We start from the raw sequence: 15,043 nt of genomic DNA, 5'->3' as shown, positions 1-15,043 counted from the left end.
CATTTTGTTTTCTCTCATTCTCTTTAGTCTCTGTTTCTGTTTCCTGTTTCATTTCTCTTCTCCTCCTCCTCCTCCTCCTCCCCCATTCTTTTCTGTCCATCCATTCATTCTCTTGTTCTACTTCTGTTTTTTTATGTACTATTTCTTCCTGTTTCCTTCCTCTTCTATCTCCTCCTCCTCCTCCTCCTCCTCCTCCTCCTCTCCATTCTCATTATTTTCTCCATCTGCTTGTTCTCTTTTATTCTTCTACTTCTTTTTTTCTTTTTTTACTATTTCTTCCTGTTTCCTTCTCCCTCCTCCTCCTCCTCCTCCTCCTCATTCTTCTCTCCGTCCGTAACCGTCAACTCACCACCGCCTCCTCCTCTCCCCCCCTCCCCTGATGCCCCCCCCAAACAGGTTATGACATGTCTACGTTTATTCGTCGCTACGCCAAATACATCAACGAAAAGGCCATCTCCTACCGCAGCGTGGCCTTCGACTTCTGCAAGGTCAAGAGGGGGTGAGTTGACCTTGATGGACCTTGATTCTGCTGCCAAACTGACCTTCCTGACCCAACCTGACCTTCGCTGAGCTTTAGGACATTCATTTCTCGTTGTTGTTGATGTTGTTGTTGTTGTTGGGTTAATTTCAAGAGAGGGTGTCGACCTTGATTGACCTTGATTCTGCTGTCAAATTGAACCTCCTGACCCAACCTGACCTTCGCTGAGCTTTAGGACATTCATTTCTTTTGTTTTTGTTGGGTTAATTTTAAGGGAGGCTGTCAACCTTGATTGACCTTGATTCTGCTGCCAAATTGACCTTTCTGACCCAACCTGACCTGACTCGCTGATTTTTAAGACATTCAAATTTTTTTTCTTCTTTATGTCGGGTTAAGTTCAAGAGAGGATGACTTGATCTTCATTCTGCTGGTAAACTGACCTTCTTGACCTGACCTGACCTTCGCTGATCCTATAAGACATTAGTTCCTATTTGATAAAGAAAGAAAAAAAAGTACTGCATATACATTCACCAAAAAAACAAATCAAAACAAACACTCCCACTGACTCTCAACCTCACCGCTCCACATTTCACCCCCGCCCCATAGGAAGGAGGACGGCACCCTGCGCACGATGCCGACGGACCAGCTGCTCAAGACCCTCCCCGTGCTGCAGGCTCAGGTGGACGCGCTGCTGGACTTCGACTGCACCGACAACGCGCTCACCAACGGGGTCATCAATTCGGCCTTCATGCTGCTCTTCAGGGACCTCATCCGCCTCTTTGCCTGCTACAACGATGGCATTATCAACCTGCTCGAGAAGTACTTTGAGATGAACAAGAAGCAGGTGAGGGATGGGAGAGGGGAAGAAGAGGTTTGTTTAGGCTTTGAGAATAGAGTAAGAGTATGTATATGTGGGTGTTTAAGAGGTTTGGTTTGTATGTTTGTGTGTGTTTGTGTATGTGTTTAGCGAGCAACATCAACTGCTCGAGAAGTACTTTGAGATGAACAAGAAGCAGGTGAGGGATGGAAAAGGGGAAGAAGGGATTTGTGGACTTTTTAGAATAGGTTTGGTGTGTTTGAGACTAGAGTTAATTGAGGTAGCATCATCAGCCTGCTCGAGAAGTACTTTGAGATGAACAAGAAGCAGGTGAGGGAGGGAAGAGGGGAAGAAAGTATTTGTGGATGTTTTAGAATAGGTTTGGCGTGTTCAAGAATAGGGTTGACTTAGCCAGCATCATCAACTTGCTCGGGAAGTACTTTGAGATGAACAAGAACCAGGTGAGGGATGGGAGAGGAAAAGAAGAGGTTTGTTGAGGCTTTGAGAATAGGGTTGGTAGGTGTTTATGAAGACGTTTGGTTTGTACGTTTGTGTGTGTTTGTGTATGTGTTTAGTGAGCATCATCAACCTGCTCGGGAAGTACTTTGAGATGAACAAGAACCAGGTGATGGATGGAAGGGGTTTGGGGAGGCTTTGAGAATAGGTTTGGTGTGTGTAAGAAGAGGTTTGGTTTTTACATTTGTGTGTGTTAGTGTATGTGTTTAGTGAGCATCATCAACCTGCTCGAGTAGTACTTTGAGATAAACAAGAAGCAGGTGAAGGATAGTGTTTGTGGAGGCTTTGAGAGTAGGCTTGGCAGTTGCTTGTTTGTGTGTGTGTTTAAGAATAGGTTTGGTGTGTGTGTTTGTGTGTATTTACAGTTGTGCTGCCATGAATAAATAGCCCAGTAAATCAATCAGTCATGTGTGTTTAAGAATGTTTGATGTGTGCATTCATGTGTGTTTAAGAATATGTATAGCTGTAGAAAGCATTGTTTTACTAATATCTTGGTTTCTTTTATGTTTTCCTCTGATGTCATTGTTTCACCAATACCAACATTTCTTCATTATGTAAAGGATAAAGGTGTTTGTTGATGTTTAAGAATAAGTTTGGTCCTTAGCCATCCAGTTTTTGTGTTACCAGAATAATATATCCATTCCCAAACTCATACATATCATCATTTTTCCTCATCTTGTGTAACTCATTTCAACCTCCTCTGAAAGTACTATGAGACAAACAGAAGACCCAGTTATGTGAATAAATATACTACAATGAATGAGGTAAATTTTTGATGTTTGAGAATTAAGAATATGTTTGGCATGATGTCTTTGATGTTTGGCTGATGTCTTTGTTTCACACATTCTACACTCCACTCACTCCACCTCTCTATGTCTCTGCCACACTCCTCCCTCACCAGAACTTCCCTCCAGGGGGTGACTGCAGCAGAAGTGTCTCCATCTTTCCCTGTTCTGGCACTCCCTCGCAGCACTCTCAATCCTGCTACTTCCAACTCTCTCACTCTGCTACTCACTCACCCTAATGATCCACTTTTAACCTGGTAGCAGCGGGGATCTTGTTTCTTAATGGTCCCTCCAAGCGAGAAAAATGAGAAAAAATCACCCCTCACATAAACCATTTCATAATATATATCAAAGCATTTATGATCAGATTATGTATCATCTATTTTGGGGGGTAAATATCATGGCACAAATTTGGCCCATCGCTGGTACCGGGTTAAGTCCACTCACCCTTATGCTATAACACCCATTCCCAAACTCATACATATCATCATTTATCCTCATCTTGTGTAACCAATTTCCACATCCTCTGAAATTACCATGAGACAAACAGAAGACCCAGTTATGCCTTTCTTAACAAACTAATGCAGGAAACCCTTCCCTCTCAGGCCCGTGATGCGCTGGACTGCTACAAAAAGTTCTTGATAAGGATGGACAGAGTAGCGGAGTTCCTCAAGGTGGCTGAGGTAAGCTGGCCCGCCCTTCTTGTTGTTACCATTCAGAGATAAGCTTAGACCATACATTGATCTTTGGAGGGACATGTGATTTCACTGATAGCTTAGTTCTTGCCCTCTTCAGTCCTCATATAGACAGGGATATAGATGAACTTGTGTGTCTGAATATATTATAGTAAATGATGATAATTCCTTTTGCCATTTAAGAATGTATTGGGTTAGGAAAGTATTGATTCACTAATATATATAGGCTCATCTAGAAAGTATTGATTCACTAATATATATAGGCTCATCTAGAAAGTATTGATTCACTAATATATATAGGCTCATTTAGAAAGTATTGATTCACTAATATATATAGGTTCATTTAGCAGAAGAAAAACTTGGTTATTTCACTGATATCTTTGCTATTTTAAGGGTGTACATGTAGCTTCAGAAACTTAAGATAATTCTCTGATATGTTGGTTCCTCGTAGAGTCTATATTTAGGTTTTGTTAACAATATAATTCCCTGATGTGTTGGTTCTTTCTCAGAGTTAACATATAGCCTTAAAATACACTATAATTCACTGATGTCTTTCTTCTATTTTAGGTCACATATATATAGCTTCAGAGACTCAAATAATTCCCTGATATGTTGGTTCCATTTAGAGTTTAGAAAGATCTTCGTTAAACACTATAATTCCCTGACACAAGAGTTCCCAACCCTCTCATGTCATATTGTGTCATTTTCCCCACTATCTGATCCTTTATGTCCAACCAAAGAGTCTATATTCACTGATATCTTGATTACTATTAAGGTTTTTAGGGTCAGAAACATATACTTCCTACTATCCCAGTCACTAATGCAAGAGTTCCCAGCCCTCTCATGTCATATTATCCTTATCCCCTATGTCTGAGCCTTTGTATGTCACTGAAGCCTCCTCTTAGGGTTTACATTTAGGGTCAGAAACATATACTTCCTACCATCCCAGTCACTAGTGCAAGAGTTCCCAGCCCTCTCATGTCATGTAGTGTCCTTATCCCCAATATCTGAGTCTTGTGTCTAACCGAAGCCTCCTCTTATTAGGCAGTTGGAATGGACAAGTCAGAAATTCCCGATTTGAAACAGGTACGGACTTAGCCATCTCGGGAAGCTGCTGCTGCTGCTAGAACCTTTATTTTGCTCCATGGTTGTAGTCTTGGATGTCCCTCGGCCCCTCACTCAAGGAATTGGAAGCCTTTTAATGAGATCTTGCATGGGTGTTGGTCTGTAATTTTTGGGAGGCAGAAATGGTGTCATTTAACCCTCTGTTCCTCATACCATCACTCCATTACTCCACACCTCTTGCCCTTCCATCCATACTTCATCTCCTTCATCTCACCTCTTACTGCCGTACCCATCACTTTCACACTACAGCCAGTTTCCTCATACACTTTCAACCCTCACATCACCACTCAGATTCTAATGAGTGTTTTTTTAGGTTCATGGTACAGAAGGAGGGTCAAACTACCATCAGGGTCATAAAACTATTCCTGGAAATGGCTACAACTCATATGAAAGCCTAATCAAATGTGTGTAGTTGGGCACCAAAATGTTAAAGAATGACCCTCTACCTCTTGCCCTCACAGCCATACTTCATCCCCTGTTCACCTCCAGTACCCATACCATCAACATATTAGCCTACTCTACCCATCCCATCACTCCACCTCACACCATACTCTCCCAAAATGCAAGACAAATCACAACACTGCTCTGGGTTGTCTTAAAATCTCCTGAAATGCCAGAAAAAGATAATATTCCTCCTGTCTTGAGTGAGGGACCAGGCCGGGTAATGCTGTGTTGACTGTAGCCCTTCCTCTCCTTCCCTTTTAATTTTGGTGTGTATTATTATTATTAACATTTGTGGTATTAATGGACTCCTCCCGGCACCTGCGCTGTTTGTGGCCCTGTAGAGTGTAGGCATAAAGAAGGATGAGATTCCGGACCTAACCAAGGTAGGCACTAACAGGTTTTTATTTATTTTATTTTATTTATTTATTTATTTTTTACACTGAGTTTACCGGCACTACTAACTTGGCACTCACACTAATGGCTCCATATTTTTGGCACCACTAACACTAACAGCTCTATATTTTGGCACCACAAACACTAATGGCTCCATGTTTCTAGTGCCACTAACACTAATGGAACTATTTTGGCACCACTAACACTGATGGCCCTATATTTTGGCATCACTAACTGACTGGCTTATGGCTATCTTAACATCACTAACTTAGGCTCTAGACCAGTTAGAGGCACTCACTAACTGGCTTAACACTAACATGCCCCCACCACAGCCTCTGCCACACACTACTCTAACACACTTGGCACCACTAACTTGAGGTGGCACTGATTGGCCCTCACTCACTTTGGCACTCACTAACACTAACTGGTTCAGGGCTTGACACTAACTTGCCCTCAACACAGCCTCTGCCACTCACTACTCTAACACACACTTGGCACCACTAATTTGGGGTGGTACTGATTGGCCCTCACCTTGGCACTCACTAACACTAACTTGCCCCCAACACAGCCTCTGCCACACACTCAAACACACTTGGCACCACTAACTTGAGGTGGCACTGACTGGCCCTCCCTCACCTTGGTACTCACTAACACTAACTGGTTCAGGGCTTGACACTAACTTGCCCCCAACACAGCCTCTGCCACACACTCAAACACACTTGGCACCACTGACGAGGTGGCACTGGTTGGCCCTTCCTTGGCACCTTTAACCACTAACTAATAATGAGTCCCTTGCACCACTAACTACACTATACTGTTCATATTGTTTTTATCATTTATCAAAGGCTAAGGTCAGTGTTTTCATTATTTTAACAAGAGCTTAAGAGAATATCAGTTTTATTGATTTATTTTTTGTCTGCCTTGCTTCATAATTTGCAAAAGATCTTGATTTGACATTTAATTACAAAGTTTCATTATTTAAACAAGCTTAAGAAAATATCAGTATTTCCTCTTAATAATTTTTTTAAAGACTTTGATTTGATATTAATTTACAGTGTCTCCAAGTTACAATTATTATATTTTTCTTTAAGATCTCAATTTAATAATTATAAAGATTATAAAGTTCCATTATTTAATTCAGTTGCTTAAGAGAATATCATTTTGTTTCATTACTTTTTTATAATTTGCAAAATATCTTGATTTGATGTTTGTTTATAAAGTTTAGTCAAGTTACAATTCATTTTTCTTTAAGAACTTGATTTGATTGTCACAAAGTTCAATGCCTCTGTTTTAAGTTACAATTATTATTTGTTCCTTAAGATCTAATTTGATATTTTTGGAGATTTTTATTTTGATATTCTGGTGATGACTGAATTGGGTCCTTCACTGAACTGACCTGCCATCTGGTGGCCCTGCTGGAGCCGCTGCTTAATTGACATTTATCTGTACCAAACTAGCAAAATATCAGAGTTGTAATGGTTACTATCATGTTTACACAAAAAAATCTGAGTGCTGTACATTATTCACGTCATTATAATGATTATTGTTGGCAAAATAAGAGCATTCAGCGACATATCCTCCAACACCCAATCACGTGGTTGATAGGAATGCATCAGTGCAGCCTCTTGGCAGGCATTTCCTTCATGCACTAAAGGACCAGTCAAACAAGTCCGGCGTGGTGTCATGCTCTCAAACTCATATAGTAGTGATGGAACGTAGCGTTGAAAATTTTACCACTCAACATACCTCCAGCTGGCACACCGCTGCCTCACACACGATGCATCCTCTGTCCCTCCAATCAGTGCGCGGGAGGTCTTGGTTTTGGTCTTGGTTCGGGAGGTTGTTTACACTGCTGCTAAACATATCGTACACTGCCGGCAGGAAGTGTTATACTTATTGCATATTTCTTATTTAAATCATAATACATACATCTTTAGCATCTTATAATATTACATTCACTATATGAAACTTTAAAGGAACAACAGAGCCTGTGACAATTGTTTATGTGGGAAAAAATATATTTAAATTTCCTATTGCTTGCATTTCCCCGTTTCCTAAATACTACTAGTAAGTCAAGTATCTATACCGTAGCTATGAGAAAAATATGTGATTTCTAAATAATACCAAAACACTAGTAAGAAGAATTATCTGAACGTACGCTGCATGCATATTTATTTTTGGTAGTTTTTGGTGTTTTTGGCAGGCGTGTTCAGTGAAGGACCCAGTGGTGGTGGTGGTGATGGTGATGACTGCATGAAATAACCTACTCACCACCACCACAAGCTTAAGAATGGTGGTGGTGGTGATGACTGCATGAAATAACCTACTCATCACCACCACAAGCTTAAGACCAGGGGAAATAGGTGCATGATATGGTGATGACTTTAGTGATGTTTCCTTGATGGTGATGGCTGAATGGTGGTGGTGGTGATGACTGCATGAAATAAGCTACTCACCACCACCACAAGCTTAAGACCAGGGGAAATAGGTGCATGATATGGTGATGACTTTAGTGGTGATGTTTCCTTGGTGGTGATGACTGCATGAGCTAACCTCCTCTTAACACCACTAAATGAAGGCCAGAGATTAGAGGTGCATGGTGGTGATGACTGCATGCTGATGGTGGTGGTGATGGTGGTGATGAAGACAACACCCAACCATGCATGATACTGACCACCTCTCCTCCCCCTCTCCTCCCCTTCCCTCCCTCCGTCCCCTCCTTCTCTCCATCTTCCTCCTCTCTTTCCCTCTATCCCTCCTTCCTTCCTCTTCTTCCCTCTTTTCCTTCCCTTCATCCCTTTGTTCCTTCATCCCTCATTCCCTCATTCCTCTTCTTCCCTCTCCTTCCCTCCTCCCCTTCTCCCCTCCCCTCATTCCCTCACCTCCTTTCCTCCATCCCTCTCTTTTTCCTCTTTCCTTCCCTCCATTCCTTCCTTCTTTCCTCTTCTCCCCTCCTCTCCCTCCCTTCATCCTCCATTCCTTCTCTCCATCCCTTTTTCTTTCCTCCCTTCTTTTCCTTCATCCCTCATTCCCTCCTTCCTCTTCTTCCCTTTTCTCCTTCCCTCCATTCCCCATTCCTTCTCTTCAACCCTCCTTCCTTCCTCCCCTCCTTCCCTCCATATCTCATTCCCTCCTTCCCTCTCTTCCTTCCTCCTCTCCCTCCCTCCCTCCCTCCCTCCCCTTACCTTCCTCCAGGGCTCAGGGACATCAGGGAGCCCAGTGAGTGTCCAATGTCCTTCTATAAACAATAATAAACTAAGGTCCATATTCTTAAACGTGTCGGTCTCCCAGTACGACTTTATTCCAAGGCCACAGAGAAGGTTAACCGGGTTTTCATGGGTCATTTGTTCATTCATGGTGCAGAGGTCGTGTGTAACTTATCACTGGGATCATAGAACAGTCCATGAAATCCTCAGCAACTTCCACGAGAGTCTTTTCAAATTGGTGAACTGAGGCACCGATATGTTTAAGGATATGGACTTGAAGAGCCATATTCCAAGCTCTCCCTTACCAACATTGCCAGATTGTCTTACTCAGCCTCTATATTAACCAACTTGTGAACTGAGGCACTGATATGTTTAAGGATATGGACTTGAAGAGCTATATTCCAAGCTCTCCCTTACTAACTTTGCCAGATTGTCTTACTCAGCCTCTTATATTTACTGACTTCCGACCCAAAAACTGTCTCGTGGACCCCAATAAGGAGATTCACTTATAATTATCGCTAACCCCTTGACTGCGGATTTCCTACAAGAAGACCTCACCAAGCTACAGGAACGGAACAAAGGGTGGCTGATACTATTCAATGAAGAAAAATATAAAGTCCTGCACCTTGGGAGGGGATATCCAGCATACAAATACCACATGGGAAACACTCCACTATCCACCACAGAGGCAGAGAAAGACCTGGGAATATATGTTACCAGGCTACCAGTGAAAGCCAAATCCGTGCCAATCGCAGCAGACGGGTTAAAATAGTTAATTCCTGATGTTTCTTGGCAACAGCTAGGCGTCAGAAACCGGTAAATACTACGCTCTGAGTACGACAATCTGGCAACAGTGTCCCTTACTACGAGACACCAGTTATTGCCAACTCAAAAAACAACGGCAGCTTCTCAATTATTTTCCACCTAACCGAACCTCCCATGAACCTCACTAACTACTCCTCTTGGTCAATTTATGCTGTACTATTACCAAGAGAGAAGTTGTGTGTTGGGTGTAGCCATTAGCCCGTAAAATTGGTTCATAGAGAGCTTGTTACTGATACTGTGTGAACTAGTCTCGAGGGATTGGCTGATAGGAAGGGAGAGCTTGTCGTAATGGCATTCTTATGTTGTATTTTAAAGTAGTATTGTCCCTGTGTTATGCTTATATATATAGACACCTAATATAATACCTTGGTTGTGTATGCTAGAGTCTGCACTAATACGATAATCTTATGTGTGTGTGTGTGTGTGTGTGTGTGTGTGTGTGTATTTGCAATTTTTCAAGTCAATTTTTGCAGTGGAATAAACTCAGTAATATGTAACTTAATTTTGATGCTGTGATACATGTAAATTATTCTTATAAGTTTGCTAGTTTTTGAATGTGTGTGTGTGTGTGTGTGTGTGTGTGTGTGTGTGTGTGTGTGTGTGTGTGTGTATCTCAGTCTTGTGTGTGTGTGTCCACAGGCGCCCAGCAGTCTTCTGGATGCCCTGGAGGCTCATCTCGCTTCACTGGAGGGCAAGAAACCACCCACCTCCTCCTCCACCACTTCAAGGTACATCACCACCACCACCACCACCTCCATGATCATCACCATCTTTCTCACACCAGAAGTATCATCATTTTAGCAACACCATTGAACTCACACTTTTCCATCACCCACAAACCCACCACCACCACCACCTCCACCTCCACCACCACCATGATCATCACTGTCTTTCTCACACCAGAAGTATCATTATTTTAGCAACACCATTAAACTCACACTCTTCCATCACCCACAAACCCACCACCACCACCATGATCATCACTGTCTTTCTCACATCAGAAGTATCATTATTTTAGCAACACCATTGAACTCACACTTTTCCATCACCCTCAAACTACCACTAGGCTCATAAAACTACCCGTGGAAATACTACTAATGTAATGTCACTAAACTCCACTTTGCCATGCCCCCACACAACCTCTGCATGTCACAAAATGCCTGAGAAATTAACCCAGACCAGGAAAGGGCTTACCGGCGCCAGGGATCAAACCCATGACCAGCTAGATGGGGAAGCCACTCCTTAACCAGTGGGCCAAAGTGATACCCTCTGGCTGGTAGTTATTAAGTCATGTTAGTATTTATAACATTTCTATATTGAGCGAGTCCACTGCATTTTTGTCCCATCAGCATCAGTGTCATTTTCTTCTACTATCTATCTGCTTTTCTTTCCTCATTGCCACTATCATCATCACCAATTCCATTATCATAAACACCATTATCATCACAAGTATCACCATTTTTTATATATGCATGTGAGAGACAGGGTGTGTGTGTGAGAGAGAGAGAGAGAGAGAGAATCTTTCACCTAAAGGAACCGAGAGCATCAATTCTACCCTTCCCTTACCTAAGCCAGACCTTCCTTTACCTTAATGAATCAAAACAGCTTCCCTTCATTTATCTTCCCTCACCTGACCCCCTCCAACATTAATTAGTAACCTTACACAAATTAATCAAGGGCTTACTCTGCTAAATAAAGTGATGCCCAAATGAATCAACAACTCACTTGGCTAAATATATTACACCTAAATGAGTCAGTAGCTTTCCACGCTGAATATCACAGTAGTAACCTTACATAAATGAGTCAGTGGCTTTACCTACTAAATATAATGACCACTAAATGAATCAATAGCTTTATGTACTAAATATAACAGTAGTAACCTTACATAAATGAGTTAATGGCTTTACCTACTAAATATAATGACAGCCAAATGAATCAATAGCTTTATGTACTAAATATAACAGTAGTAACCTTACATAAATGAGTCAATGGCTTTACCTACTAAATATAATGACAGCTAAATGAATCAATAGCTTTATGTACTAAATATAACAGTAGTAACCTTACATAAATGAGTCAATGGCTTTACCTACTAAATATAATGACCGCTAAATGAATCAATAGCTTTATGTACTAAATATCACAGTAGTAACCTTACATAAATGAGTCAATGGCTTTACCTACTAAATATAATGACAGCTAAATGAATCAATAGCTTTATGTACTAAATATCACAGTAGTAACCTTACATAAATGAATCAATAGCTTTATGTACTAAATATCACAGTAGTAACCTTACATAAATGAGTCAACCAGTGCCTTAACTACTAGATATAACCTTTCCTAAATGAACCAGTGCCTTTCCCTCAGTGCACCATCCCTCCTACTTGAGTCCAGGCCACACACCGCACACTCCCGGCACACAGCTCACCGTTTCCCATTTCCTGCGTTTGGTGTTGCTTCCCACTAATGTTTTGTGTTTTTGTTTTTTAATAATATGAATTGTGTTATTTTGGCTATATTAATATTTTTTTAATCCAAGCATGAATGTTTATTTTATTTATTTATTTATTTATTTATTTATTTTTTTTTTTTAAGATTAATTTGATTTTAATATGAATGCTAACTTATTATTTTTTGCTTTATTGCTCCATATTAATCTTGTTTTAATCCAAGCATGAATGTTTTTTTTTTTTTTTTTTTTTTTTTAAAGATTAATTTGATTTTAATATGAATACTAACTTAACCCCTTCACTACGGCCGGGCGAAAACAGAGCCCTGTGCCGTATCCGATATCACCGCGCGCGCCAAATTTCAAATGTTATTGAATATAACAAGTTTTCAGCCATAAATTCAATACAATCATCATGTATTATATATGAAAACATGCAGAATTAAATGGTGCACATAAAGAAACTCACTACGGCCGGGCCAAAACAGCGCCCCGCGTTGTATCCAGGATCGCCGTGCGCGCCAAATTTCAAATGTTGCTATTGAATATAACAAGTTTTCAGCCATAAACTCAACATAATCATCATGTATTATATATGAAAACATGCAGAATTAAATGGTGCACATAAAGAAGCATAAATTAATTGATAATTTTAAGATGTAAACATAAATATAAAGATAAAATAACTCGTATATTGGCTAAGGCGTGCCAGGATGCAGTATGCGCGTCCTCTGATATGGTACGGGGCACGCAAGGACACAGTACACGCGTCCTCGTGTTGAAGGGGTTAATATTTTTCTCTTTATTGCTCCACATTAATATCTTTTTACTCCTGGCATGAATGGTTGTAATATTTTTTTGCCAGCCTTGTTTCTTTATTAATATTCATGTTAAGATTGATTGGAGTTTATTTACATGGATGCTGTGCTAACTTTTTTTCTGGTTTTTGCTATATATTAATGTTTTTTAATCCTAGCATGAATGTAGCGTGATATTTTTTTTCAGTCTTGTTGTTTTATTAATATTTATGTGTTAAGATGACTTTGATTTTAATATGAATGGTGTACTGATCTTTTCATTTTTTTCCCTCTCTCCGTCTCTCTCGCTTTCTCTCTGTCCTTATCCTCTCCTCCATCCACATTGTATATTGGTCATTATTATTATTTCACTTCTGTTTCTATTATTTTGCTTCTATTTCTACTTCTCCTCTTCTTGTTGCTGTTTATCTTCTCTCTTCCTTCACTTCCTTCACGTAAATATTTCAACTCTGGTTATATTTTGTTTTTTCTCCTTTTATTTCTTTAATTTCTTTTATTTTGCTTTTATTTCTACTTCTATTCTTGCTTCATGTTGCTTTTGTCTTCTCTCTTCCTTCACTTCCTACATGTAAATATTTCAACTCTGGATATATTTTGTTTTTTTCTCCTTTTCTTTTATTTCTTTTATTTTGTTTCTACTCCTTCTTCTCTTCTTTATGTTGCTTTTTATCTTCTTTCTTCCTTCACTTCCTTCACATAAATATTTCAACTCTGGATATTTTTTGTTTTTTTTCGCATTTTTTCTCGTTACTTTTGAATTTTTCCGTCACTCTCTCTCTCTCTCACCCTTTGTGTACCTTTCTGTGGCACACTAACCTGGCACACTAACAACGGTCTGTCTGTGTGTTCTGTGGTTGGTGACGGTACTTGGCACTCACTAACTCTACTCTCTGACTGGTAATGGTTCTCTCTCTCTCTCTTTCTCTCTCTCTTGCTCTCTATCATTGACTGGATATACTTACACGGTGAACTATTTCTAACACACACACACACACACACACACACACACTCCTCCTCGACCTGACTGTATTATGTGCTCAAACACAACAATAATAATAATAATAATAATAATGATAATGGTTACTACATCCATTTTCCTTTCATTTATTTACGCATTCCTTTACTGCGTTCCTTTATCAAAATATCGGCAACTAACTTATTCAATATTTTTTTGGGGTAATGTGTAAACTGACCTTGACCTCTGTGTGACCTGCATGACCCCTCTATTGACCTCACCTTCGTTACGTCCCTTTGTCTTGATTCCTTTGTTGTCTGTGCCGCTAACTCCTCCCCTGACTCCTTTGTGTGGCTTGCATGACTCCTCTGTGTGTGTGTGTGTGTGTGTGTGTTTGCCTTGCCCTTTGCTAACCTTACTTGACCTTTATTTTGCATTCCTTCCTTTGCCTTAATCTTTTTTTTTTCTTTTTTTTTTTCATCTTTTTTTCTGTTGCATTCTTCCTTTACTTACCTTAATTTTTTTTCCTTCATTTGTTTTCCTTTTTTTTCCACCTTCATTCCTTTGCATTCTTCCTTTACTTACCTTAATCTTTTTTTTCCTTCATTCGTTTTCCTTTTTTTTCACCTTTATTCCTTTGTCTTTTTCCTTAACTTACCTTAATCTTTTTTTCCTTCATTTGTTTTCCTTTTTTTCACCTTTATTCCTTTGCCTTTTTCCTTTACTTACCTTAATCTTTTTTTTCCTTCATATGTTTTCCTTTTCTTCCACCTTTATTCCTTTGTCTTTTTCCTTCACTTACCTTAATCTTTTTTTTCCTTCATTCGTTTTCCTTTTCTTCCACCTTTATTCCTTTGTCTTTTTCCTTCACTTACCTTAATCTTTTTTTTCCTTCATTCATTTTCCTTTTTTCCACCTTTATTCCTTTGCCTTTTTCCTTTACTTACCTTATTATTTTTCATTGTTTTCCTTTTCTTCCACCTTCATTCCTTTGCATTCATCCTTTACTTACCTTGATCTTTTTTTTTTGTCTTCATTAATTTTCCTTTGTTTATCACCTTTATTCCTTTACCTTAATCTTTTTTTCATGATTCCTTTGTTTCTGGTCTTGCCTCACCCTTGACGACTGTTCCTATTCCCTTCCTTTGTTCCTCATCCTTCCTTTACTTATATTCTTCCCTTATTACCTTTTTTATCCTTTATTTGCCTCTTCCCTTTTTGGTTTGCTTGATTACTCTCCTCTCATGTTACTCACCCTTTACTCACTTCCTTTACCTCTATTCTTCCCTTATTCCTTATCTTTTTATCCTTTATTTGCCTCTTCTCCATTGGTTTGCTTGATTACTCTCCTCTCTGTGGCTTTCTCTCTCCCTCACTCATGTTACTCACCCTTTACTCACTTCCTTTACCTATATTCTTCCCTTATTCCTTATCTTTTTATCCTTTATTTGCCTCTTCCCTTTTTGGTTTGCTTGATTACTCTCCTCTCTGTGGCTTTCTCTCTCCCTCACTCATGTTACTCACCCTTTACTCA

General features: G+C 39.8%; 1 protein-coding gene and 2 long non-coding RNA genes across 22 annotated transcripts in view; 1 reads left to right on the top strand and 2 right to left on the bottom strand.

The window, feature by feature from the left end:
- The window catches only part of LOC126993306 (phosphatidylinositol-binding clathrin assembly protein LAP-like), a 78,156-nt gene that overhangs the window by 31,983 nt on the left and 31,130 nt on the right, over positions 1-15,043 (top strand). For 14 of the 20 annotated variants that reach the window (XM_050852343.1, XM_050852321.1, XM_050852274.1 and 11 more), the window contains 6 exons: positions 397-499; positions 1,085-1,322; positions 3,202-3,279; positions 5,202-5,243; positions 8,449-8,472; positions 9,924-10,012. In XM_050852343.1, coding sequence (XP_050708300.1) covers positions 397-499; positions 1,085-1,322; positions 3,202-3,279; positions 5,202-5,243; positions 8,449-8,472; positions 9,924-10,012 — 574 coding nt within the window. Of the gene's footprint in view, positions 1-396; positions 500-1,084; positions 1,323-3,201; positions 3,280-4,335; positions 4,378-5,201; positions 5,244-8,448; positions 8,473-9,923; positions 10,013-15,043 lie in introns of all 20 variants that reach the window. The other 6 variants (XM_050852332.1, XM_050852263.1, XM_050852363.1 and 3 more) reach the window with 3 other exon arrangements.
- Positions 5,362-7,748, bottom strand: LOC126993386 (uncharacterized). The gene is made up of 2 exons (XR_007747727.1): positions 7,577-7,748; positions 5,362-7,516 (listed from the first exon to the last, which is right to left on the bottom strand). It is a non-coding gene; the product is annotated as an uncharacterized LOC126993386 (long non-coding RNA).
- On the bottom strand, positions 10,023-14,275 carry LOC126993383 (uncharacterized). Its single transcript, XR_007747726.1, has 3 exons — positions 11,579-14,275; positions 11,192-11,528; positions 10,023-11,100 (listed from the first exon to the last, which is right to left on the bottom strand). It is a non-coding gene; the product is annotated as an uncharacterized LOC126993383 (long non-coding RNA).

The sequence above is a fragment of the Eriocheir sinensis genome, chromosome 7 (genome assembly GCF_024679095.1).
Source record: "Eriocheir sinensis breed Jianghai 21 chromosome 7, ASM2467909v1, whole genome shotgun sequence".
Classification (NCBI taxonomy): Eukaryota; Metazoa; Arthropoda; class Malacostraca; order Decapoda; family Varunidae; genus Eriocheir; species Eriocheir sinensis.
The sequence above is the reverse complement of the archived record's forward strand: the minus strand, read 5'-3'. Positions and strand labels throughout refer to the sequence as shown.